The sequence below is a fragment of the Staurois parvus genome, unplaced genomic scaffold (assembly GCF_062004578.1).
Source record: "Staurois parvus isolate SC_StPar_1 unplaced genomic scaffold, SC_StPar_1.0 ptg000147l, whole genome shotgun sequence".
In the NCBI taxonomy this organism is placed as follows: domain Eukaryota; kingdom Metazoa; phylum Chordata; class Amphibia; order Anura; family Ranidae; genus Staurois; species Staurois parvus.
In genome coordinates this window covers 18,033,217-18,058,986 of record NW_028317943.1, presented here as the reverse complement: position 1 = coordinate 18,058,986, position 25,770 = coordinate 18,033,217, and the positions used below count along the sequence as shown (strand labels likewise).

The 25,770-nt window shown below is 40.8% G+C and overlaps 1 protein-coding gene across 1 annotated transcript in view; it reads left to right on the top strand.

Moving 5' to 3' along the window:
* TRHDE (thyrotropin releasing hormone degrading enzyme) overlaps positions 1-25,770 on the top strand; it is a 934,547-nt gene that overhangs the window by 869,486 nt on the left and 39,291 nt on the right. Inside the window, exon 16 of the mRNA XM_089674098.1 lies at positions 23,950-24,117. Within this exon, the coding sequence (XP_089530224.1) occupies positions 23,950-24,117 (168 nt within the window). The remainder of the gene's footprint in view (positions 1-23,949; positions 24,118-25,770) is intronic.

Genomic DNA, 25,770 nt, shown 5'->3' with positions numbered 1-25,770 from the left:
ATTCATGCATAATCCTCCTGTTTTGATCAGCTGCTAGAGCAAACCAAATACGTCCAAGTATGGTAGCATAAGTGATACTCCTCTTGTTTCCCCATAATGCAACAGTGCACTAGTGGCCTGTCCTTCAGCCAAGAATATGGGGTCAGAGAGGGGAAAGTCAGAATATACACAGACATCTCAAGGAGCTCTGGCAGTGACCAGAAAAAGGAAAAACAAGTACAGTGTGGGCAGAACCTGTGGCTTTGCTATCTTTAAATCTATCAAAATATAAATATGGGTTCTACCACTTGTTCCAGGACTGTCATCTTGCATGTTCCAGGACTGTCATTTTTATCTCTTATTGACTTCCTGGAAACTTTTTACCCTCCTGGATAGCTTTCTACCTTTGCTTCAATGCTTAAATACCATCAGTCTCTATGACAACCCACCTTGTTTTATTCCAGAACCAGATGGAAAAATTGTAAAGAAATGGTGGCCAGGGAACTTACCCACAGTCTTCTTGACAGGCTCCAGAGCCCAAAAAAAGCCAGGTTTCTGTTACAAATCCCTGTCCAGCAAAAAAAAAATCCATAACCTGAGCGGAAGTTACACATGGTACCCAACCTATAACCTATACTGTATCTCCAGAAGAGATATAGGTTATCCAAAGAGCATAATTTGAGGAGAATTTGAATAATGTAAACAACTGGCTTTTTATCAAGTGGTAATTAGATAAACATGGGAAAGGAGCCTAAAGCTTCACCTCCTGATTGGATATGTGCATATGCAATGCTTCATAATTACCTGATCAACAAAACAAAGGGAAATATTGTTAAGGTTAGTTACTATTATTATTGTCAAGTTTTGTCAAATAAAACAAAAAAAAAAACACAGTAAATATTCTTTAAGCTTCTGGATGTGGATGTGGTTTGCAAAAAGCTGATCATCCACCAGCAAAATGATTTGACAATCCTTTCTATGTTCACTATGGGTTAAGGTTTTGCTGAGGACATGGCACTCTTACCCCTAATGCAGATGGTCAGACATTATAGCTAGCTTCTGTGTTCTTCACCTATTGCAGCCCCCTTTCCCATAAGGCAAACAGACCTACCGGTACTCAGTTGCCCCCAGGACTTATACACAATGCTATAGTGCCTGACTACCACGACAGGGCAGACTCAAACTGAGTAAACAGGTACTCACAGTTGGGAGACAGGCAAAGGGGTTCAATAACAGTCCAGGTACACAGCAGGCAAAGTACAAAATAGTCAGGGCCAAATCCATAGTCAAAAGGCAGGCATAGTTCAGAGAATAGTTGATATTCAATCCGAGGTCATAGCCAAGGGATATCTAAGCAGCAGGGCAGACAAACAGGAGCTTGAGCATGTGTTACAAATGTTATCCACAAGCATGAGACTGCAGGCTTGGCTGGCTTAAATCAGGTTTAGTCTCAACTTAGAGACTGGCCACATCAATCATCTTGCAGGTGGACAGACATACAGGGAGAATGTATCCCAACCAAATCCATGTTGGAATGAGACGAGCAGCAGTGATGGAGCTTTATATATATATATATATATATATATATATATATATATATATATATATATATATATATAATTTTTTTAGCAGTGTGTGTGTGTGTATATATATATATATATATATATATATATATATATACTGCTCAAAAAAATGTAAGGAACACTTTGAAAACACATCAGATCTCAATAGGGAAAAATATCATGCTGGATATCTACACTGATATGGACTGGGTAATGTGTTAGGAACATAAGGATGCCCCATCGTTTGATGGAAATTAAAATTATCAACCTACAGAGGACTGAATTCAAAGACAATGAAGATCAAAGTGAAAAATTGATGCAGCAGGCTAGTCGATTTTGCTGAAATTTCATTGAAGCAACTCAAAATGGTACTCAGTATATTGTATGGCCCCCACGTGCTTGTATGCATACCTGACAAGGTTGGGGCATGCTCCTAATGAGAGGACAGATGGTGTCCTCGGGTATTTCCTCCCAGATCTGAACTAGGGCATCACTGAGCTCCTTGACAGTCTGAGGTGCTGCCTGGCGGCATTGGATGGACCAAAACATGATAACATGATATCCCAGAGGTGTTCTATTGGATTTAGGTCTGGCGAGCGTGGGGGCCATTCAATGGTATCAATTCCTTCATCCTCCAGGAACTGCCTGCATACTCTCGCCACATGAGGCTGGGCATTGTCGTGCACCAGGAGGACCCCAGGAACCACTGCACCAGCGTAGGATCTGACAATGGGTCCAAAGATTTCATCCCGATTCCTAATGACAGTCAGGGTGCCTTTGTCTAGCCTGTAGAGGTCTGTGCGTCCCTCCATGGATATGCCTCCCCAGACCATCACTGACCCAGTACCAAAACGGTCATGCTGAACGATGTTACAGGCAGCATAACGTTGCCCTCAGCTTCTCCAGACCGTTTCACATCTGTCACATACGCTCAGGGTGCACCTGTTCCTATCTGTAAAAAGCACAGGGCGCCAGTGGTGGACCTGCCAATTCTGGTGTTCAATGGAACATGCCAATCGAGCTCTATAGTTCCGGGAAGTGAGCACAGGACCCACTAGAGGACGTCAGGTCCTCAGGCCACCCTCATGAAGTCTGTTTTCTGATTGTTTGGTCAGAGACATTCACACCAGTGGTCTGCTGGAGGTCATTTTGTAGGGCTCTGGCAGTGCTCATCCTGTTCTTCCTTGCACAATGCCGGTCCTGCTGATGGGTTAAGAATCTTCTACAGCCCTGTCCATCTCTCCTAGATTAACTACCTGCCTCCTGGATGCTCTTGAGACTGTGCTGAGAGACACAGCAAACCTTCTGGCAATGGCACATATTGATGTGCCATCCTGAAGAAGTTGGACTGCATCCTCTGTCGGGTCCAGGGTATTGTCTCATGCTACCAGTAGTGACATTGACCCTAGCCAAATGCAAAACTAGCGAAAAAACAGTCAGAAATGATGAGTAGGGAAAAAATTATCAGTGGCTTCCACGCGCAAAACCATTCCTGTTTTGGGGTTTGTCTCATTGTTGCCCATCTAGTGCACCTTTTGTTAATTTCATTAACACCAAATCAGCTGAAACTGATTAACAACCTTCTCTGCTACTTAACTGACCAGATCAATATCCCAGGAGTTTAATTAACGTGATGCTATACTCTGATTAAGCAGTGTGTAATATATATATATATATATATACACTATATTGGGACACCCCTCCGGGAGCTCAGTGAATTCAAGCGTGGTACCGTGATAGGTTATCACCTGTGCAATAAGTCCATCCATGAAATTTCCTTGCTACTAAATATTCCACGGTCAACTAGTTATTGGTATTATAACAAAGTGGAAGTGCAACTGAAAACAACAAAATGACAGAGCAGGGTCAGCTCATGCTGAAGCGCACAGTGTGCAGAAGTCGCAAACTGTCTGCAGAGTCAATAGCTAAAGACCTCCAAACTTCATGTGGCTTTCAGATTAGCACAACAGTGCATAGTGAGCTTCATGGAATGGGATTCTATGGCCGAGCAGCTGCATCCAAGCTCTACATCATCAAGAACAATGCAAAGCGTTGGATGCAGTGGTGTAAAGCACGCTGCTACTGGACTAGAGCAGTAGAGATGTGTTCTCTGGAGTGATGAATCATGCTTCTCTGTCTGACTTGTTTGGTTTTGATGGTTGCCAGGAGAACAGTACTTGCCTAACTGCATTGTGTCCAGTGAAGGGACTTCTTAAGGCGTCAGCATACCAAAACATTTTGGACAATTCCATGCTCCCAACTTTGTGGGAACAGTTTAGGCATGGCCCCTTCCTTTTCCAACATGACCACACACCAGTTCTCAAAGCAAGGTCCATAAAGACACGAATGAGCGAGTGTGAGGAACTTGACTGGCCTGCACCTCAACCTATTAGAACACCTTTGGGATTAATTAGAATGGAGACTGTGAGCCAGGCCTTCTCGTCCAACATCAGTGCCTGACATCACAAATGCACTTCTGGAAGAATGGTCAAACTTTCCCATAAACACACTCCTTAAACTTGTGGACAGCCTTCCCAGAATAGTTGAAGTTGTTATAGCTGCTAAGGGTGAGCCAACTCAATATTGAAGCCTGTGAAATAAGACTGGAATGCAATTAAAGTTCATGTGCGTGTAAACGCAGGCAATACTTTGGCAATATAGTGTAAATATAGTGTGTGTGTGTGTGTATATATATATATATATATATATATATAATATTTTTCATTCTCTGCTTGAAGATTCTCTGTAACAGACTTAATTTACATTGCTGACTTTTTTGACCCTCTTTTGTGATGGGTGAGCTCTTCACTTCAAAGCAAAAAATTATTTTTCATTAAAAATAAATACAACTACTACCATCAGTTAAATAATTAAGAAGCTGTTGGCACATAACAATTACATGCTGTTTAAAACAGTGTTGAGATGGAGATTCATTTTTTTTAAGTAAAAACATGATAAATAGTCCATCTTTAATAAGCAGACTGCATTTCTATTCATTTTTATTGCACTACTTTCTGTTCAGAATTTTGCACATATTAATGAGTTGGTATTCATAATTCTTAGAACTGACTAGTTAAAGAATGGTTCAAAGATTAGATTTTTGTTTTAAAAAGTTGCAGTTCTAAGTGGAATTTCAATTTTCCACTTAATTAAAGAATAGTATAAAATGCATTCAATTACATTTTATGAAATTAGAACACAATTTGCCCAGAAGATAAGTAATTATATCTTCTATTTTACGAATGTATATCATTTTATTGTAACTTTGCTGAAATTAAAAATATGCTAATTATTCAAAATTTGTATGTTCTTTAGGTAGGGACATTTGTTTCTACTGGAGATAACTGGAGTATTGCAAAACTTTTCTATAATACAAATTATATAAAACAGAATATTATAAAAAGACGTACATGAAGAAATATATTGCATTCTTATACACATTTATGATAGTTTCCAAAATATCTAAAAAACACAACCAAGTAATTCAGTATACCTCAAAAACATAATCAAGTAATTCAGTAGCCACAGAAATAAAAATGCAATGCTTCTTTTTAATTTTTAGTTTATTTTTATATTTTGGATACCTAAAACCAATAGATTGTGCTTGTATTGGAAAGGAGATATTTTAACTACATTTGCCATCTGTCCTATCAGCAATATTCCCATAAAAATGTTTATTCAGCAAACAAATATCACATTGGTGTGGAATCCTATTATTTTATTTTTGTATGGAATAGACAATTAGCTATTGAAAGGCTTTATTTCTCAAATATTAGTATGTTATCTACACTTCATATGGGCCTTTTTTCCTGCTCTAATAGATACCTTATACAAATTCACCATTAGTGCCAGCTGGCAGCAGGTAATATGTGAGGAGTCATAACCTGTGTAAAAATCTCTGTGAATTGATCTGAAAGTCATGTTGAAGTTGCTACCATCTAAGCTGTGTGAGAGGATGAAGACTAGAGGTTTGCAGGTCAAGATGAGAATATAAACTTTTAGTGACTAATTGCAGTGAAAATCATTTTAAGCTTTCAGTTCATAATTTTTCAGTTTAAGGCCATACTGTCCTGCTGGCTTCTTTAATTACATGCATTTTCCTTATTGGCCTGATTAAGAGAAGCTACATGAGAGAACTTCTGATGGAGATCTTTGTTTAGCCAGGAGACTTTGAGGTTTTTTATAAAAATTTGGCTGACACTTGAAGTTAGTTTCTGACCAGGCCTAATCTTCTGTTGTATTAACTGTATAATGGAATACATAATGGAAATATAATTGAATATTAACAGTTAATTATAGATATTTGAATATGCTTTAAGAGAAATGGCTTTTGTATCAGGGTGAAGGTAGCAAGACTGCTGCCTACAGTTATCTAAAGTTATCTATATCAAGTTTTCATCAGAAGTGTTATATGGTAACACTTCTTCAAAATTAATCAAACAATATTACATTAAAAAATATGTTTTTTATTATTATTATTATTATGTTATAACATTTTGAAATGAATCTGTTTACATATGAATGTCTGCTACTCAATAACTAGATTTTTGTCAATTAAGCGCTTAGTATACAACAATACTCTATTCCCAGACATAAGTCCTAAAAATCAGTTCATCTAATTCATGTAAAGAATTGGTAGTTTATTGAGGACTACAACCTGACAGCCACTAAGGCTGTCGGGCTTGTAGACTCTCATTCACATGAATGAGTAACATGGCCAGGCAGGTAGAGCCTTTTTTTAATTTGACATCTAGCAGAGGGGGAGAAGATCCCCCGCTAGCTGTCAAAGCGAGGAGTGGGGGTCGGATCATGTTACATGCTACACCCTAAATATGGGTGTAACGTGTAACATGTTACAAAGGTGAACTTATCCTTTAAGTAGCTAAAATGCATTTCTGTGGCAATAATTCTTTTTCTCAGGTTCTGTACATCATGTTTCAGAAATGAAAGGTAATAAACTCTCTCGATCTGTGCAGTGAAAGATGCTTTCCTGTCCCTGATTGCTTGGGTAGGTTCTATGGGAGTTTCAGGCTCTGCTGCTGTGTGATTGTGAGAATCATCCTGACCCTGCACTGCAAAGTTTTTAGCTGCAAAAGGGGGTGCCTCCTGTGGCAGATGTGGCCAGGATGGGTCATCCATGTCCAGAAAGACAGAATCTCCCCTGTGAACCATGTAAATTGGATGCAGAAGGGGTGCTGGTGCCATCCAATAAGTAACATCTGTAGCCTCCCTGGTGGTATTCCCGAGTGTAGCTCGGGGTAAAGTTTCAGTACCACAAGCGGTAACCCCGAGCTACACTCGGGCTTACCATGCGGCACTGCTCTGGGATCTGTTCTTCTCTTACCTTGTCCTGTGCTCCCGCGATGTCCCTCCTGCAGTTTCCCCTGTAATGTCCTCCGGCGGATGCCGGCATCTGTCTTCTGGGTTCCGTCCCCTGCGACGTCGGGACGTACGGGGACGGAACGGCGGGAAATTTGAAAATGACAAAAAGTGACATTCACTAAATTCACTAAAATAACATAGTAAAACATTACTGTATCAAACCATTTCACATTTTGTCCCTACTGCTTTGTCCTGTGCCCTGCCTGCATTTTTACTGTTCTTTCTGCCTGGAAACTGAGAAACATCCATGGCGTCCAAAAAGCGTCCCTTTAGGTCAAAATCTGTTTTAGACCAGCTAGAGAACAGCGATAGTAAATTAGAACTACTTGCAGAATTGAGTGGTAATGATTCGTGGGGAAATTCGTCATCAGACACTGAAAACGATTTTGCAACTTTGCTCAGTGATGTGCGAACTTGGCGCTATATTTCAAATTTCAGTGTTTTTGGTTTGATTATATTATTGAATTAAAATTATTATTATTTTTTATGATTATTTATTAAATTATAATTTATGATTTCGTGTTTCAAATTTTAACATACCCAGGATGTTTACTAGACTCTTGTTCGGACAGATTTCAGTGAGTTATTCCTAAAAATTACAGGCCTACAATAAAAAAAATACATATTTCCATGCAAAAAAATTTACTGCTTTGAGCACAGAAATATGGACATAATCAGACCGCAAGGGAGGTTAATAAAGGACACGTACTGTGCAAGCATACTAATGAATGAACTACAGATAGTGTGGTAATTAAAACATATAGCACAATGTAGCCATAGAAAGTCCCAAAACGATACTGAAGATTTGAATGTAATTTTACATACAAAGCACAGTTTAGGAGGATGACAAATTTGAGTGTCATTACCACAGATTTCAAGAAATCCTTTCTACATGCTGCACTGTATACATTATGTAGTGGAACAGGGAGAAGTCCTGGAAGTCGCACATCTGACCAGGGGTGGACTGACAACTCATGGGGCCCCCGGGCAATAGGGGATCATGGGGCCCCTGTGTCCTTGCCCACACTCAAATCACCCAAAAAAGCCTATAAAAAAGATACCAGGGGCATTTCATGGGGCCCCCTACTGACCCCGAGCCTTCGGGCAGTGCCCGAGTACCTCGAATGGTCAGGCCGCCCCTGCCCATGACTGAGCCCCATGGCTGGTGTGAAATGCATTGAGGGCATGGCCTGGTTGGTGCCTGAGCTGAGACTGTCATACATCTTCTTATGTGGTTTTGCAGAGATGTGCGACTTCCAGGACTTCTCTCTTTTCCATTAGATGTCTAGAGCTGGGATGAGCTCTGCCCTTGCCTACACTCCAAGCAGTTGCTACATAAGGGGACCCAGTGGAGCCTTGAGCATCAGTTTAGTTTGGGTTGCAGTGTATATGTTATGTAACACATTGCAAACCCCAGAATTCTTAATAGGACTTCTTTGAACATTTAAAATATATGACATACAGGAAGGAGATTATATAATCTGGGGTAGATAAGAAGATTGGCAAGAAAGCCAGTGAAGTCAGGTTTGCTACAGGGTTGTTCCCACATCTGTTCAGTCAGGCTGTTACTGGAAATATAAATTGAACAGCTAGTAAAATAAAAAACGGTATACCGAGTTTGATGTATACAGTAAGACAATAAAATAAATTTTACGTATACTCATAATTGACATGTAACAACAGATATATTTACAATGTCCACTCTTTATCTGTATGGCATATTTGTAAGTTCAAGGGCAGAAAAACACATCTGCCAAGATTATCACAAATTCCTAATAGTAAAGACTTTCAGTTTCTGCAAAACATGAATTGTTTGCTTGGTAAACTTAATTATTTCTGATCCTGTTGTAATTTGCAGATACAATTTAAGGAGTCTTAGTAACAAAAAAACATGAAAATCAGAGTAAAATTGATGCTGTGGCACTTCCACCTTAACCGCTTGCCCGCCGCCCTATAGTAGAACTACTGCTACAGGGCGGCAGGGCTGCGTTAATCACGTATATTTATGTGATTTGCACTTCCGGCTAGGAAACGTGCACACGTCGCCCTACCCGTGCTGCCATTGGCACCCAGCTTTCGCCATGTAGAACTGACTGTGAAGGTCTCTCTCCTGCTAGCAAGGACATGCTGCTTTCTATTTCTCTGCACAGCAGATAAATGCATAGCAGCATGTCTCTGTAGTAAAACAGCACACACAGTAATAAACACACAAAGCACAGTTAATCCTTTGATCGTCCAAAAGTTGACCCCTTCCTGCCCAGTGTCATTAGTACAGTATCAGTGCTTTTTATTAGCACTGATCACTGTATTAGTGTCACTGGGGATATCAGTGGCAGTTAGTCAGTCTCCCCCCCCAGTGTCAGAATGCCCACAACAGCCCCACTATAAGTCGCTGATCATCGCCATCGTTTTTAGTATAAAAAAAATCCAGTATCTATAATGCCATTTGTAAACGCTATAACTTTCACGTAAACCAATTAATTTACACATGTTGGGATTTGTTTTTTGCAAACACATGTAGCAGAATACAGTTTGGCCTAAATTTATGATGACATTTGATTTTTAACATTTTTTTATTGGATAGGTTTTATAGCAAAAAATATTTTTTTTTTTTTACAAAATTGTCTTTTTTGTTTATAGCGCAAAAAATAAGAAACGCAGAGGTGATCAAATACCACCAAAAGAAAGCTCTATTTGTGGTAAAAATGGACATACATTTAATTTATGTACAGCATTGCATTACCGTGCTATTGTTAGTTAAAGTAATGCTGCGCCGTATCGCAAAAAATGGTCAGAAAGGGGGGTAAATCCTCTGGAGAGCAAGTGGTTAATAAATATAAGCTTTGGCCATCTGAGTGTATGAAATACATTTTAGGAAATGTTGCAAGTTGGCGCACATAGTTTGCTTACAGTGCAATACATTTGTGAAATAAGCAATATATATGCACCCTGGTTTATAACGTTTCCTAGCTCATGTGGGTAAGCCCTTTGGTCAGTGAGATTGTAAATAGGTGGAAAATCAATCGTGACTGTCCATGTTGCTGTAAGCAGACTGCCAGTGTTAGCTGCTAACATAGAATAAAGTTTTGAAGATGGTACTAAGATTTTTAGCTTCATGTCAATCTTATTGAAATATTTAAATCTCCTAGTACTTACCTATGTTTGATAAATTAATACTTAAATATGTTTAATTATGTTATACAATTTACAACCCTCAATACCTAAACATAGCTGCAGCATCTGCTGTCAACTGCGGTGATGTATTTTTAATGGCAGGTTGAACAGTGACATAGTTGTTAGCGTTTATACATTGCAGCACTTGAATCCTTGGTTTTAATCTTTGTCAGGACACTGCATGGAGTTTGAATAGTTTCTCTTTGTTAACTGGGTTTCACCCAAGTACTTTGGTTTCCTCCCATGCTCCAAAGACATGCTGGTGGCTGCTCTATAAATTGAGTATGTGTGTAAAAATTGGCTTTGCACATGTGTTAACAAATTCTGCCTCAAGGTGAGCAATTGGAACAGTTGAGAAAAGACCTGGTGGCTTACCTAAAAGTCACCAAAAGTAAAACAATTCACCAAGAAAATTCTCTGGAAAAATGCTTTCAAGCATATTAGAAATGGTGTCCAGAATGCCGGCCCAGGGGGGCGCATGCGCGGCCGGCTCCAGTATGGACATGGAGTGAGAACGCTCCGTCCATAAGCCAGACCCGACGCGGCACACACCGGCCCCGAGGGATTCCAACCCCGCATTAAGCAAGGGCAGAGGTGCGCAACCCTCCCTAGCAATGCCCCGCCGTCGAAAAAACCCTGGTACAGCTCGGAAAACTCACACTCTTCTTCCCTGCTGTTCAAGCAGGAATCCAAGATGGCGCCGGCTGTCAGAATGGAGCAGACAGACAAGAGGAGGATGACAGGACCCACCACACAGATCCCAGGCTGCAGTACTTGCTTTACCCAGGGGACCCTGGTGAGTCTTCTCCTCCACGATCCCCCACAACAAGCAGCCCAGCTAAGTCCAGGCCATGTCTGGACGCAGACACTACAGCCACCTGCCAAACCCTCATCCATCCATCCCCTCAGCATGCCAATGATCTCCCGGTGATAGAGTCGTTCCCGGTGTCTGACCAACCTATCTCGGAAATCTGCATGAAAAACATGCTCCTTTCGCTCAGGCAGACGCTACTCAGCGACTTGACATCATCACTTGCCCAAATCACTACCGTGATTCAAAAACAGGATCACAGACTATGCCATATTGAGACAAAGATGGGGGAAATAATTACAGCCCACAATGATTTGATTGACGCACATGCTGACCACACTTCTGACATCGAACAAATTAATTTGAAACTAGCGGACCTGGAGGATCGTTCCAGACGCAACAACATCAAATTTAGGGGTATTCCTGAAAACATCACCAATGAGGCACTATTACCCTACATCCAACAATATATGATCCGTCTCTCTCAGATGTAGAGCTCGCCATTGACCGCGCTCATAGAATACCCAAACCGTCTTTCCTGTCAGCATCAATCCCTAGAGATGTTCTGGCGTGGATCCACTTCTACTACATAAAGGAGAAGATAATGACAGCAGCCAGAAATACTCCTCCACTCCCACCATCACACTCAGCTATCACATTATACGCAGACCTCTCAAAAGCTACGCTCCTTAACCGTAAAAAAATTGGTTACCATCACCAAAGCCTTACGGAATAATGGCATGGCTTACCAATGGGGATTCCCCACAAAAATAACGGTCAGACACCAGGGAAGAATCTACACAATCAGGAACCTAGAAGCGGGCATAGAACTGCTGAAGACATGGAACATAATACCCGCGGACCCCCAACATTCAACCTCCACCGATCAGATCCTGGCGATCGGCCCGATCAGAAAAATTCTCTTGTTACAGAACACTGTTTGGCATGACCTTCTATATGGTCAATGCTTGTTCACACCCCCCAGTTTTGAAGTAGCATACCAAGCTACCCATGTTTCTTGCATTTTTTGCAAGCCTTTTTTACCCCTTTCCGCATCCCTCCCTTCCTGCATCACCAGTCAACCGGACAACTCACCAGTTCCACTAACTCTTCCAAATGAACTCGGAACAAGGCTTCTGAATCCCCGCACGAGCCATTTCCGCACTACCCAGACCATAAAATTCCCCTCCTCACAAATGTGTCCATCCAACCTGGATCAACACGATCAATGCTTTAAATGCCAACTCAACCACCCCATACACCGTACAGAAGATCCACATTATGATTAACATAACATCTCTAAATGTATGTGGCCTAAACTCCCCATTCAAAAGATCGATGCTCCAAAAGGAAATTCGGACATCCCATGCGGACATTCTTTTCATACAAGAAACACATTTCGCAGCATCCAAGACCCCCAAACTACAACTACATCGATTCTCCCACATTTATATGGCCACCAATCCCAAGAAACGTAATGGCGTTCTTACAGCTATAAAGGACACTATACAATTCAGTCATGTTTCAGAAATAGCTGACCCTCAAGGTCGCTATCACATCCTGATCTGTAAACTTAATGACACTCTCTACACTCTAGTGAATGTTTACGGTCCAAATAACAATCAGACCCAATTTCATCGTAAACTCTACACCATTATTTCTTCCAAAAAACAAGGCAGACTCATCATTGGCGGAGACTTCAATGTCATCGGCAACCCACTCCTAGACTCGTCCTCCAAGAACAGATCCCCAAAACAGAACTTCAATCGTTTCCTACACGACCACGACCTCTATGACATCTGGAGATGTCAACACAGCACTGAAAAAGACTACACCTACTACTCCCCTTCCCACATGTCCTAGTCCAGAATCGATTTTTTCGTTACAGATAAATGGACTTTACAACACGTAACGCCATCCAACACTGGCACCATTACGTGGTCAGACCACGCTCCAATCAATATACTCCTGGGCGACTCTCAACACTCAGCACTTCCCCCCATATGGAGACTGAATTCTACCATATTGAAGAATCCAGAGAATCAAAAACATTTATTAGAAGCTCATAACTTATTTTTTGACCTAAATAATACACCTGATATCTCTATAACCACACTATGACCTGCTTACAAAGCTTATATGCGAGGTATTCTCATACAACTCAATTTATGAATTAACAAACAGAGATCTAAACAAATCGACCAACTTCTAACTTCCATAAAACTAAACGAAGAACTTAACAAACAAAACCCCAACGCCTCCACATCTGCATCCCTCACCTCAGACAGAAACCAGCTCTGAACCCTCTTACTACACAAATATGACCTCAATCTTCAAAAAACTAAATCACAATTTTACTCCTTAGGTAATAAAGCAAACTCACTTCTGACAGAATGCCGGCCCATAGAATCAAGAGTCAGATACAATTGAATGCATGTATACATACATATATTCTGTACATTTAAATGGAAAACTGTTTAGGCCTTGTGGCAAGACAGACAACTATTAGAGTTGAGACGAACTGACCTGGATTTGGTTCGACTGAGTTTGGCGAACTTCAATGAAATCAGTGGGAGCTGGATCTGTCAAATGAAGACAGATTTCGCTAATAGTCAAGAGGGTGTCTAAAAATAGAATCAGGATGGGGGTAGACACTGGACTAAGGAACATGTAATAATGGGGGGAAAAATTAAGTTTGGCCAGGAGCAGTGGTTTTTGCTTAAAGTAAAACATTAAATAAAAATGTAGAGAAAGAGCTGCACTGTATTTTGGACCTTTGGAGGGATTGTTAAAGCTGGCAATGAATAACATTTGCCAGCAATTTAAACTGTATCTGTTTCTAAAATATGAAAAAAATTGCACATATTTCCTCCAGAATTCATACCAGACCCTTTGAGTGTGGTATGGATTTTAAGGGCGGTACTTCACTCAGAAAAAAATCATGGGGTCTCCCAGGAAATCCATAACAGATGCTTAGGGTGTGGTACGGATGTTAAGGGGACCCAACACAAAACAAATGCATGAGGTCCCCTAAAAATCTATTTCAGACCCTTAATTCAAGCATGCAGCCTGGCTTCCTAGGAAAGGGGGGGACAAATGTGCACCCCTCTCTCAAACATACCAGGCCACATGCCCTCAACATGAGGGGGGATGACTTTCTGGGGGGAGAGCAGCAAAGCATTTTGGCACAGTGTTGATGAGGACAAAAGCCATATCCCCATAACCCTTATCGAGTGGTTATAGGGGTCTGTGAGTACAGAGCTTATTGAATTTTAAAAGCCCCCTTTAATTATAAGGCCTCCTTCACACAGGTGTACGTAAGTGTACACCCATGGGTGGGCCCTGTTTGCCCAAAGGGGATGCACAGGTGTTCTCTGCATCTATGTGCAGACAGTCCCATTTTTGTCTTTTGAAACACAGCATCTGCATTGACATACCCGTTGCTCCCAATTTGACATCTACAGTATATGGTTGCAAGCACACACCCAAACTCACATGGATGTCAAATTGGAAGCAGCAGCTGTATCCATGCAGCTTCTGCTCCCAATAGATATGACTGGGACTGCCACATGCAAATGCACTGGACTCCTGTGCATCCCATGCAGGCAAACATGGCCCTCAGGTTTTTTCCTAAGTACGCCTATGTGAACATGTCCTTTGGGGGCCCCAGATACTGCTTTCCCCATGTGAATGAGTATGGGTACATAGTACCCCTTGTGAACCGATAATGGAAAATGTGTGCCACTAAGGCTACAAGAGAAAGCAATCCCATATCCACCACTGTGAGTGCAGACCAGGGAAAGAGCTTGTCTCAGCTCCAAACAACTGTTAACCAAAGGATGGATCCCATGAAGCCACATATCTATACAGACCTGCTGGTATTATGAAATGAATGGCAGTCTCAGCCTGGGCTCCTGCCAGGCCATGCCCCCAATGCGTTTCACTCTTCCCCTCAGAGCCTAATCATGAGGATACCAGCCAGTCTGCATAGATGTGCAGCTTCATGAGATCTATCCTTTATATAGCACCCTTTCTCATTCACAAGAAAAAAGTTTTAAAGGATAAGTTCACCTTTGGGAACATGTTACATGTTCCACCCATTTTTAGAGTGGAATATGTGACATGTTCCCATAGCTGCAGCCTTGCCCGCCACCACCCCTCCCTCTGACAAATAGTATGGGGAGAAGTTTCCCTGTGCTTTCTGTCAGATGCGGCCACGTCACTCATTCACAGAGTTCTGTGAATGACTGCCTACAAGTCCTGGCAGCTTTACCGGCTGCCTGCTTGTAGTTTTCAATGAACTACCATGGTGCTGCAGAGCGCCGTGGTAGTTTATTGAAGCTTCCTGTCAGAATATCTGCTTGCTTGTACATCCTACACCTTCATCACAGAAGTAACTTTAATCCTCTCAAACCCTCCTACCTCCACAACATGAAAATGACCATAATTTCTTTTGGTTGTTTAATAATTTTTTTTTAATTATTCACATTCTGACCCACACCCCATATTTCATTCTCACCCAGTCAAGAATTACTTGTTGTGTTCTTGATGCCTCATGGTATAAATATCACATATTCCAGGATAACACATACTGAGCATAACACATCATTAGCTGAGGAAATTAAAGAAAATAAATGGGGTGGTGAAGTTGTGAAGTTCCTTTTTAACAAATCTCTAAATATAACTTTGCACCTCTGAAGCAGACTTAGACTTGCTGAGGCTGTCACAGCCTGTCCATGCCCATAAATAAATTAAGGCTGGCGTCCCAATACTTTTGGCAATATAGTTTGTGTGTGTGTGTATATATATATATATATATATATATATATATATATATATATACAGTATATATATAACGAACATATATATTATGTCAAAATATGAAAAACATCCACTGAACATCCACATGGGAACTGAACTTGACTCCTCTTATCTCTTCCACCTCTCTATGCTTTCTCTCCTCTCTCTGTTCTTTCTCTTTTACCTTCCACTTGCTCTCCTTCTCTTTCTCTTTCTCCATATCTTCTCTCTTATTGTGCTGGGGGTTATTGCTTACCCTTGCACTTGCTTGTCGTTCATATTGTGCTGGGGGGTATTGCTTGCCCAGACACTTGTGCCTTTTATTGTGTTGGGGGCTATTACTATGCAGGGTGTTATTGCTCACCTATGCAGTTGCTGAGAGTTATTATTGTGTTGAGGGGATTGCTTATCCTAACATTTGCTGGGATTGTTGCTGTTGGTTATCCTTGCTGGCCTGATACATGTTGAGCGTTATTGCTCGGGGGTTATCATTGCTGGCCTTGACATTTGATGGAGGTTATTGCTGGCCCTGACAAATGCTGGGGGTTGTCATTGCTATCGGTCACACCTACAATTGGGGCTATTTTACTCATACAATCTCTTCAGTGTTTATTGGCCATGCCCACTTTTCTGGGCACATGCAAAAGTGCGTGGCAGGCAGTGCACAATGTGTGACATATTTTTCTTCTTGATCCATTTAAAGTGGGCATAAAGCAGCCCACATAAAGCACCACATTTTTCTTCTCAATTCCTTCCTGTTACACCTAATCCTTTTCAACTGTTGCCAACTATGGCTTATTGTTATGCCCTTAACACCAATTATATAACTGATCTTTGTAATTGCTGACCACATTTTTTACATACTTCTGGCTACCTCACTCTGTATGCTTTAACCGCTTAAGGCCTGCCCACAGTATATTTACTGCTGCAGGGTGGGCCCTGTGCACAAAATCACATGTATATATACGTGATTTCGCATTTCCAGGTAGGGGGTTCGTGCCAGGCGTGCGACCGCCCTACCCGCACAGCCGATTGCGGCCCCAGATATCAATCACCCGGTCCCGGACGGTGATTACTCGCCGGCACCTGGTGATTACCGGTGATCACCGACAGGGAGGAGGGCTGCATTATTTACCAACAGCCCTCCTCCCTCTCAGTTTGGGCACACTCGGGATGGTTGAGCACAGCCATCCCGTTCGGTGTGTTTTACAGTAAAGAGCACACCCCGGCCCCCTAGTAAAACACTCCTATCACACAGTTAACCTTTTGATCGCCCCCAAATGTTAATCCCTTCCTGCCCAGTGTCATTAGTACAGTGTCAGTGCTTTTTTTCACTGTATTGGTGTCACTGGGGATGTCAGTGACACCAAGTCAGTTCCCCCAGTCTCAGAATACCCCCCGCAGTCAATAAGTCGCTGATTGCCACCATAAGTTGCTAATCGTCGCCATAAGTCACTGATTGCTTCCATTATTAGTATTAAAAAAAATCCAGTATTTGCACTGCCATTTGTAAATGCTATAACTTTCACGTAAACCAATTAATTTAAACGTATTGGGATTTTTTTTTAGCAAAGACATGTCACAGAATACATTTTGGCCTAAATTTATGATGAAATTTGATTTTTTATTTTTTTTACTGGACATGTTTAATAGCAAAAAGTCCAAAATATTGTTTTTTTCTCAAAATTTCTCACATTTTTTTTATAGCGCAAAAAATAAAAAATGCAAAGGTGATCAAATACCACCAAAAGAAAGCTCAATTTGTGGGAAAAAAGGACGTAAATTTAATTTGGGTGCAGCGCTGCATGACCGCGCAATTGTCAGTTAAAGTATTGCAGCGCCGTACTGCAAACCGCTTCTTTAACTGCTTCCTGACCGCCCTGTAGCAGAAATACTGCTACAGGGCGGCATGGGTGTGCAAAATCACGTATATTATTATTATACAGTACCGTATTTGCCGGCGTATAAGACGACTTTTTGACCCTTGAAAATCTTCTCAAAAGTCGGGGGTCGTCTTATACGCCGGTACACATGTTAGGGGGGGCTGCGGCATTAAGTGCAGGGGCTGACGTCTCTTACCTGGATCCAGTCCCACGACGATCCGGTCCAGTAAGCGCGGCGTCTCCTTCAGTTCGGCCACTGGATGTTTGTGCGGCTGCGCGGCTCCGCCTCCTCACCGGTGATTGGCCGCCAGAACTGTAGCTCAGGAAAGGCACACAGGCGGCCAATCACCGGCGAGGGGGCGGAGCCGAGCGGCCCCGCGAAAATTGAGTGCCGGAGCAGCAGGTAAGTGCTCTGTGTAGAGGTGCTGCTGCAACCACATATGCTGGCTGCAGCAGCACCATATGAGAACAGGGTCAGCAAGTCTCAGTGGGAGGAATAGTGCCCCATCATTGGTGTCACTGATACCAATGATGGGGCACTATTCCTCCCACTGACACCAACGATGGGGCACTATTCCTCCCCTTCCACTGACACCAACGATGGGGCACTATTCCCCCCCCCCCACTGACACCAACGATGGGGCACTATTCCTCCCCCACTGACACCAATGATGGGGCACTATTCCACCCCTCACTGACACCAATGATGGGACACCATTCCTCCCACTGACACCAATGATGGGGCACTATTCCTGCCACTGATACCAATGATGGGGCACTATTCCTGCCACTGATACCAATGATGGGGCACCTATTCCCCCCACTGATACCAATGATGGGGCACCTATTCCCCCCACTGATACCAATGATGGGGCACTATTCCTCCCACTGATGCCAATGATGGGGCACCATTCCTGCCACTGATACCAATGATGGGGCACTATTCCTCCCACTGACATCAATGATGGGGCACTATTCCTCCCAGTGACATCAATGATGGGGCACTATTCCTCCCACTGGTGTGCATTGGAAGAGGGGTAGTCTTATACGGCGAGTATAGCCCAAACACTACATTTTAGCAGGAAAAGTAGGGGGGTCGTCTTATACGCCCAGTCGTCTTATACGCCGGCAAATACGGTATTTATTTAGCGCCAATAGTTCGTTCAGCGCTGTACATTACAATGGGAGACAATACATGAGACAGTACAATGACAATACAGTGTGATACACGAGGGGTTCGAGGGCCTTGCTCCTTGGAGCTTACAATCTAGGAGGGAGGGGATAGTGGTACGGGAGGAAAAGCTGTGGGGGATGGAGTGGTGGGAAGAGAGGAGGAGATCGGCAGTTAGCAGGGGGCGGGGTAGGCTTCCCTGAAGAGGTGATTTATATACGTGATTTGCGTTCCGGTGGTTTTCATGCCCCTCCCAGATAGTGTCAGATTGCATATCAGTACACCAATAATCACATTTAACCCCTTGATTGCCAGGAACACGCTCATATACAATAAACCTCCATTGCTAGTATAGTGTCTGAACGGATCAATATCTTTGATCAGATCAGCACTATACCAGCATTCACATTAGTATAGGGTCCCCAAAAACACAGCATTAGCGTGATCAGCACCCGCACCTGCCAGCACCTGCGTTTAGCCCCTACATTTACCCCCCTTCTCCCCCAGCAAGTGCAGTGTCAGTAGGTCACTGTCACTTGATACATTGCACACAAAACCTGATCTCTTCTAGCACTTGCCGGTAAATTTTGATGGCTCTCATATGCAGCAGAGTGCCAGTACTAGTGCCGTTCTACCCTTTGGTGAACTGGAGAGCACCAGCGGCCTAGTACATACTGGTCTTTCACATACCAGCACTGCAGTATCACTTGGTGATGTGGCGAGTCCCATAAGTGCAGTACAAGCTGGTGTGGTGGTAAGTATTGTCCCGCAACCACCAAGAATTCGCACACAGGCCTGTAGAGCCCCTAGTATCCTTCTGGATGTGCTTGCAAATTCCGATTGGCAGCCTACAAATTCTGCAGCACCTGCAATTCCCCCATTCACTGCCCAACCCGGAATTCAGGTGGAAACAGCAAATTTATCTACTCCCCTTGATTTTTTAAGCTGTTTTTCATGGAAGATCTGTATGCATTGATTGTGGATCAAAGCAATTTATATGAACAACAATTTATCACTGCCAACCCAAATTCAAACCTTAAATTAAAATTTAAATTTAAAATTTTTTGGGACCTAGCCCTCAACATGGGAATTACTAAAAAAATGAATTGCGGTTGTGTTGGTCCACAGACCTGATTCATCATATGCCCATGTTCTCTGCTGCCATGGCCAGGCATAGATATGAGAGTATAATGTGTGTTATGCATTTCAACGACAACACACTCTGTTGTCCTCGGGAGGAATTTGACCGGCTCCAAAATATTTGGCCCCTCAAAATCACCTTAACCAAAAATTTGCAGATGCCTATACTCCTCAGCAAAAAATCTATGTTGATGAGTTCCTCATTCATATTTCTGGCCGCCTTGCATTCAAACAATTTCTCCCCAGCAAGTGTGCCAGATATGGGGTCAAGGTGTTTAAGACGTATGAGAGGGCAACAGGCAATACATATAAGTTTCGGATTTATGAGGGAAAAGATAGTCATGTGGAGCCCCCCGGCCCCGGATGCCCAAACTACATGGGGAGTAGTGGCAAGATATTTTGAGACTTGGTGTCATCCTTTTTCCATATGGGGTACCACTTATACGTGGACAATTTTTATTCAAGTTTGCCACTATTTAGACATTTGTACAATCTTGGAATTGATGCACGTGGCACTGTGCGACCTAATGTGTGCCCACCATTAGAAGTGGGTGGATGCAAGGCAGTATATTCTAATGGTGGGCATACCACACACTTTTTATGGCAGAGATTTCCTCTCTTTTTTTCATTCAGCCCACAGGCTGCATACGAAAAAAAAAAGAACATAGCGTATATACTCAACAAGGACCAGCGGCGTACTGGTACATCACTGGACTTTGAATGGTTATACCAGGATGATGCCTACAGCTGCAGGCATCATACTGGTATTTTTTTTTCAGCCGGCGATCGACTTTCATGTAAAAGCAATTCTAGTGGCTAATTAGCTGCAAGATTGCTTTTACAAGAGATGATGCCCCCATCCTCCACTGCCTTCCACGGCCTTCTCGGGCAGTCCTGTGCTTTCGGGACACCTGAGAATTTAGCCGGTGTTTCTGCCAGCTGACCATAGAGCTGATTGGTGACCAGAATGGTGGCAAGGATTTCTATAGTCTAAGAAATTGAAAGCTACGAGCATTTCATCGCTTCAGTTTCGCAGGATATAAACAGTACCATTTGTAAATTGGGAAAGCATCTGATCACACCAATCTTGGTGATATTAGATAATGTAAGGGCAGAGGAGATATCTGGAGTCTGATAGACCCCAGATTTCTCAAAAAAGAATATATGACAATGCCAATTGGAGTTATAGGTGATATTTCCATTCCCTGCGATAGCATTAAAAGTGATTAAAAAAATTAAATAGACAGTGTAAAAATGATTAACAAAATCATAATAACTGAAAAAAATCACCCTTGTGATCACCCTTTAAAAAGAGGCCTGGTCATTAAGGGGGTAAATCCTCAGGATGGCAAGTGGTTAATGTGCTGCAGACTGTGTTTTATTACACTGTAAATGGCCTACTTATAACATTGGGTCCTTCATTTTCTGACTAAACGACTTTCATTTTTATGTCTGCTTTTATTATAACATGGGATTCAGGGGTGGGTATTTTGCTCCCCACATATGCTTTGAGAACAAGCACAGCACCCACCAAAAAAATGTCTGGAGCTGCCCGTTTGGAAGTAGTGAGACAATATAACCCAGACAAAAATGACTTTAGCGTTAGTGTATTCTTTCAAAGCTTAAACAGTCCTTATCTCTTATGAGCTATCATGCGTAATTCCATAACTTGATTGCATGTTGTTAGAGATAAAATAATTGTCTACTACTTCCCATAATTATACATGGTAATTCTGTCAACAAATATTTTAAAATAAATAAAGATAATTGCCCTAAAATGCACAGCTAAGACAAAATGCCAGGAAGCTAATAAAGAAGATAATGCTTAATGAAAACATATCATCAGTGTTGATGATAGCAGGCCAAGGATGATCATTTGAAGAGCTTTGAATAAACAGATCACTGCATTTGCATCTTATTGTTTGTCCGTTTCTTCACTGCCATCGTTTCTGTAAAATAAATTATGCAAATTATCTTGTTTTGAAAGAAGAATCAGTAGTTGATTGACGGCCAACTATTTGAATCTTATAACTTTATAGTTTAAATATTTTTTATTTCACTGATTTTTACCTCTTGCTATATTAGATTGATTAAAATGTATGAAAATAATGAGATGTAGCTATTCAGGCTCTAGTTACATTAGTTTTTTTTTTCATTGAGTCATATTAGCTGTACATAAAAGAGATCATACAATGGCCTTTTAATATACAATATAAAAATGTACCTTGTTATGACAATAAATATATAAAAACTTGAGACAGTTATTAAAATAAATGCATGGCTAAAAATCTTTATATACTTCAACTAACTGCAGCTGATTTAAACATCCATATTAACCAGATCCATGCTGTGTATGAATGAACTGACATCTCACTAGCAAATGCTTCCTGGTAACAGCAGCTGATAAACCATCTGTACTCTGTGTATGAATGAACTGACATCTCACTGACAAATGCTTTTTGGTTACTGCTCTCAACCAACTTGTCTATATTTTTTTATAGAAAACCTCCTACTGTCTGGCTTGATCAGATAGCCTATCATCTTTATGATTGAAGCCTGTGCATGTAAAGTCTTGCTGTGAGAGTTTCCTCTTTCCTTGAAGTATCTCTCACCAACTCCTAATAGATAATTGATAATCAATCATTCACCCCTTCTCCCTATAAATTTAGAGCACTACATGAGGGGTGGCATAGACAGTTTCCATCTGACATTGTGCCATTCTAAAAAAGTGGCATGCAATTTTCCATGGAAGTTCAACAAAGCAGACATTAAAAAGAAGCAGCAGACAACTGTGCTCCAACCCTGACAGACTGGGAACCTACATTTTTCTATCCAGTTGGTTTCATATTCTGATTGCTGTACTCTCCACTTTGTAATATGCTCCCTTTACCTTTGCTTCTCACAATACTGCCCCCTTTCTTCAAATTGCCATTACATTACACCTCCACCCTACAGTTCATATATCTCACTATCACGCTTGCCTTCTCTTATCTAATAATGAACCCACATTCTGACATAAACTCTAGGACTCTGGTGCATGTGTGCTCATATAAAGCTCATGCCTTCTATGAGCTTTAGCTTACGTCTACACTGACTATCCCTTGTCAATCTATTATGAATGCTGTTGCAAAATACCCATCCTTCTTTTGAAACACTCACCTCTCTCTGTCCATTTCTAGACTGGCTTCTGCTTGCTCAACAAATAAAATTCAAAATTTAAGTCCCATCAATCTAATATGATTAAATCTTCATCCAGCACAGCAGAGATGCATTCTAGCATTCCCATTGCTATGTCGATATGCCGGAAGCATAATGAACTTGTACTATGCTGTTACCAGTCTATGTGCCTTTGGACTTTTGGCAGGTGCTCAAGTGTTACACCTAAATGTAATCTCAAAATTTCAGCAAAGTGTGGATGGCCAGCAGGCTCTTCTGCAGCAGAGAAAAATCCAAGAATATATAGTGATTTAATGCTTAATGCTTTCCTAAACCCCGTGGGATAAAGCAGCTATATTTTATTGGTAAACTGGTAAGAGTCTGTTGGATTCCTTACCCATTTGGACATATTAAAGAAAAAAAAAAAACAACTCTAATGCTTATTGTTAAAAAAAAACATGGATTGATTTGTGATTGAAGTGATACCTTGTTTTATGTTCAATAACATACAAACTTGTCTACATCGGTGTATCACTGAGGATATTGCTCGAACATGCATAGGAATTTTCTTTTTATGGAAATTGCCATTGCCTTTAAATGTCATTATTTGTAGAGGAAATGGAAACAAAACAGATAACGTGCACCGGTTTATGTACTTCCTTGCATTACTTATTATTTGCATGTTATCACATTCATCACAAACCCAACATCTCTAAATCCCTGTATGGACTGTGTTGGATTTAAATGTGTTGATGTGCATTTTGTCCCTATTCAGGCAAAGATACCAACTTTTTTTTTCTTGTTTTAAAATTTCCTATGAAGGTTTATGTGTGTACCTAATAGCAAATGTTTCAGAAACAGATAACGTTCTGTATATAATTGATTCTTTAGAATTCCACCCAATGTCCGGGACATTGTTTATTGCACAGGAGTTTCCTTAATGGATGAAGATGTATGGGAGTTTATCTGGATGAAATTTCATTCTACAACAGCTGTTTCAGAAAAGAAAATATTGCTGGAAGCACTGACCTGCAGTGATAATAGGAACCTACTGAATAGGTGAGAGCAAAATTACAGTTTTTTTAGATACATGGGTGCTTTTTCAAGCAACTATGTTGCTCAGTTTTTGGTTGTGTAGAATAGTGGGGAAGATCATACAACAAAAACACCCATGATATCAACTACTCTTTCACTAATTTAGCATTCATAATTAACTTTGCAAAATTGTATCAGGGTTTAGACCCCATACATCTGTTTACAGTTTAAATATCTTGTTTTCTTTTGTTGTTTCTGAAAGTAATCTTTGACTTTCCCCAGTGTTCATTATATATTCTGGCTCTGTATCCTGTGTTGCAGCCCTGCACAGTGTTCATGCTTTAATTCTTCATTTCACAATGTACTTCCTTTGTGGTGTTTATTTAATCAATGATTAAAGTTTATGTAAACCCAAAAACACAAATGTTATATATTACAGCTTACCATTTGTTAAATGTGGTAGCTGCATTATTTTTTTTTTCAGGCTAAAAAAATTTTCAGCAAGTACACAATAACCCAGTTGATCTTGCCAGAAATGCAATGTCATTGTCTCATCTTGTGACCTAAAAAAGACAGCAAAAAAACAATGTAATCACACTTGTAAAAGCTACTAATGCCTTTTACTGCCTTGAAATGGACATGAATAAAGGCAGGCATGTTTGAAGTCCAGCCTGTGTCACAGCCATTGCTTCCTATATAGGTACAGGAAAGGAAACCTGTTATTTTTAGGATTACTAAAAGGTCTAAGCATATACCACCTAGCCAAATTGGAAACTTCAGATTTAAGGTTACAGATTTGAGATTCTGGAAAAAAATCAAAGTTAAAACAGCTAATTATAAAATAATGTGAAAAAAAATAAGCAATTAAAAAAAGTAGCCTAAATTCACAATAATATTGGATTACTAATGCAATATTGTATCAACTGATATTGCATATGCTGTATAGAATATAAAGTTTCATTCTAAGTTGAAAAAAAAAATAGTCTAGAATAAAAGTTCATATCATATATCACCAATGTAACACTAGTTATGGAAAGTATTGACGTTTCACTTTAAATACTTACATATGGCACCTTTAATGCTAGGGGTATAAGAAAAATATGCCTATAGTTTGATATAATATTATTGTGAATTTAGGCTCCATTTTTGAAATTACTGGGGCCCCAATGTTTTACACATCTACTGTATGTGTGATTTGTTGTTTTTAACTTTATTCATTAAAACATTTTTTTTCCTTTCTGTGTTTCCAGATTTCAAATCTGATTGTATCCTATATTTGTAGGACTAACAGATGAAAATAAAGGGGGAAAAGACCAAAAAACGAATGCAGCCATTACATCTATCAAATACTGATAAGCTGCAATATATTACATTTTTGTTTTTGGGTACAGATACAATTTAAGGAAGATCATGTAACTTCTCCCTCTAGTTGCTTTAAATGTTCTAAGCTGAAGTTTAGTTAGCTTTAGTCACTTACCTGTAATTAAGTATGTTCCATGTTCTTCTTCCTGTGAAAATCTTCATTGTAGGGATACCTTGTCCTCTTTCTGTCTCTAAACTGCCTGCAATGGTTAACAGTTTGGGGTTTTTAGGCAGAACATCAGTACAGATGGTCCCCTCCTTCCTCCTCCTACTCCATTGAGAAAAGTTATTTCACTGATTACAATGCTTGTAACA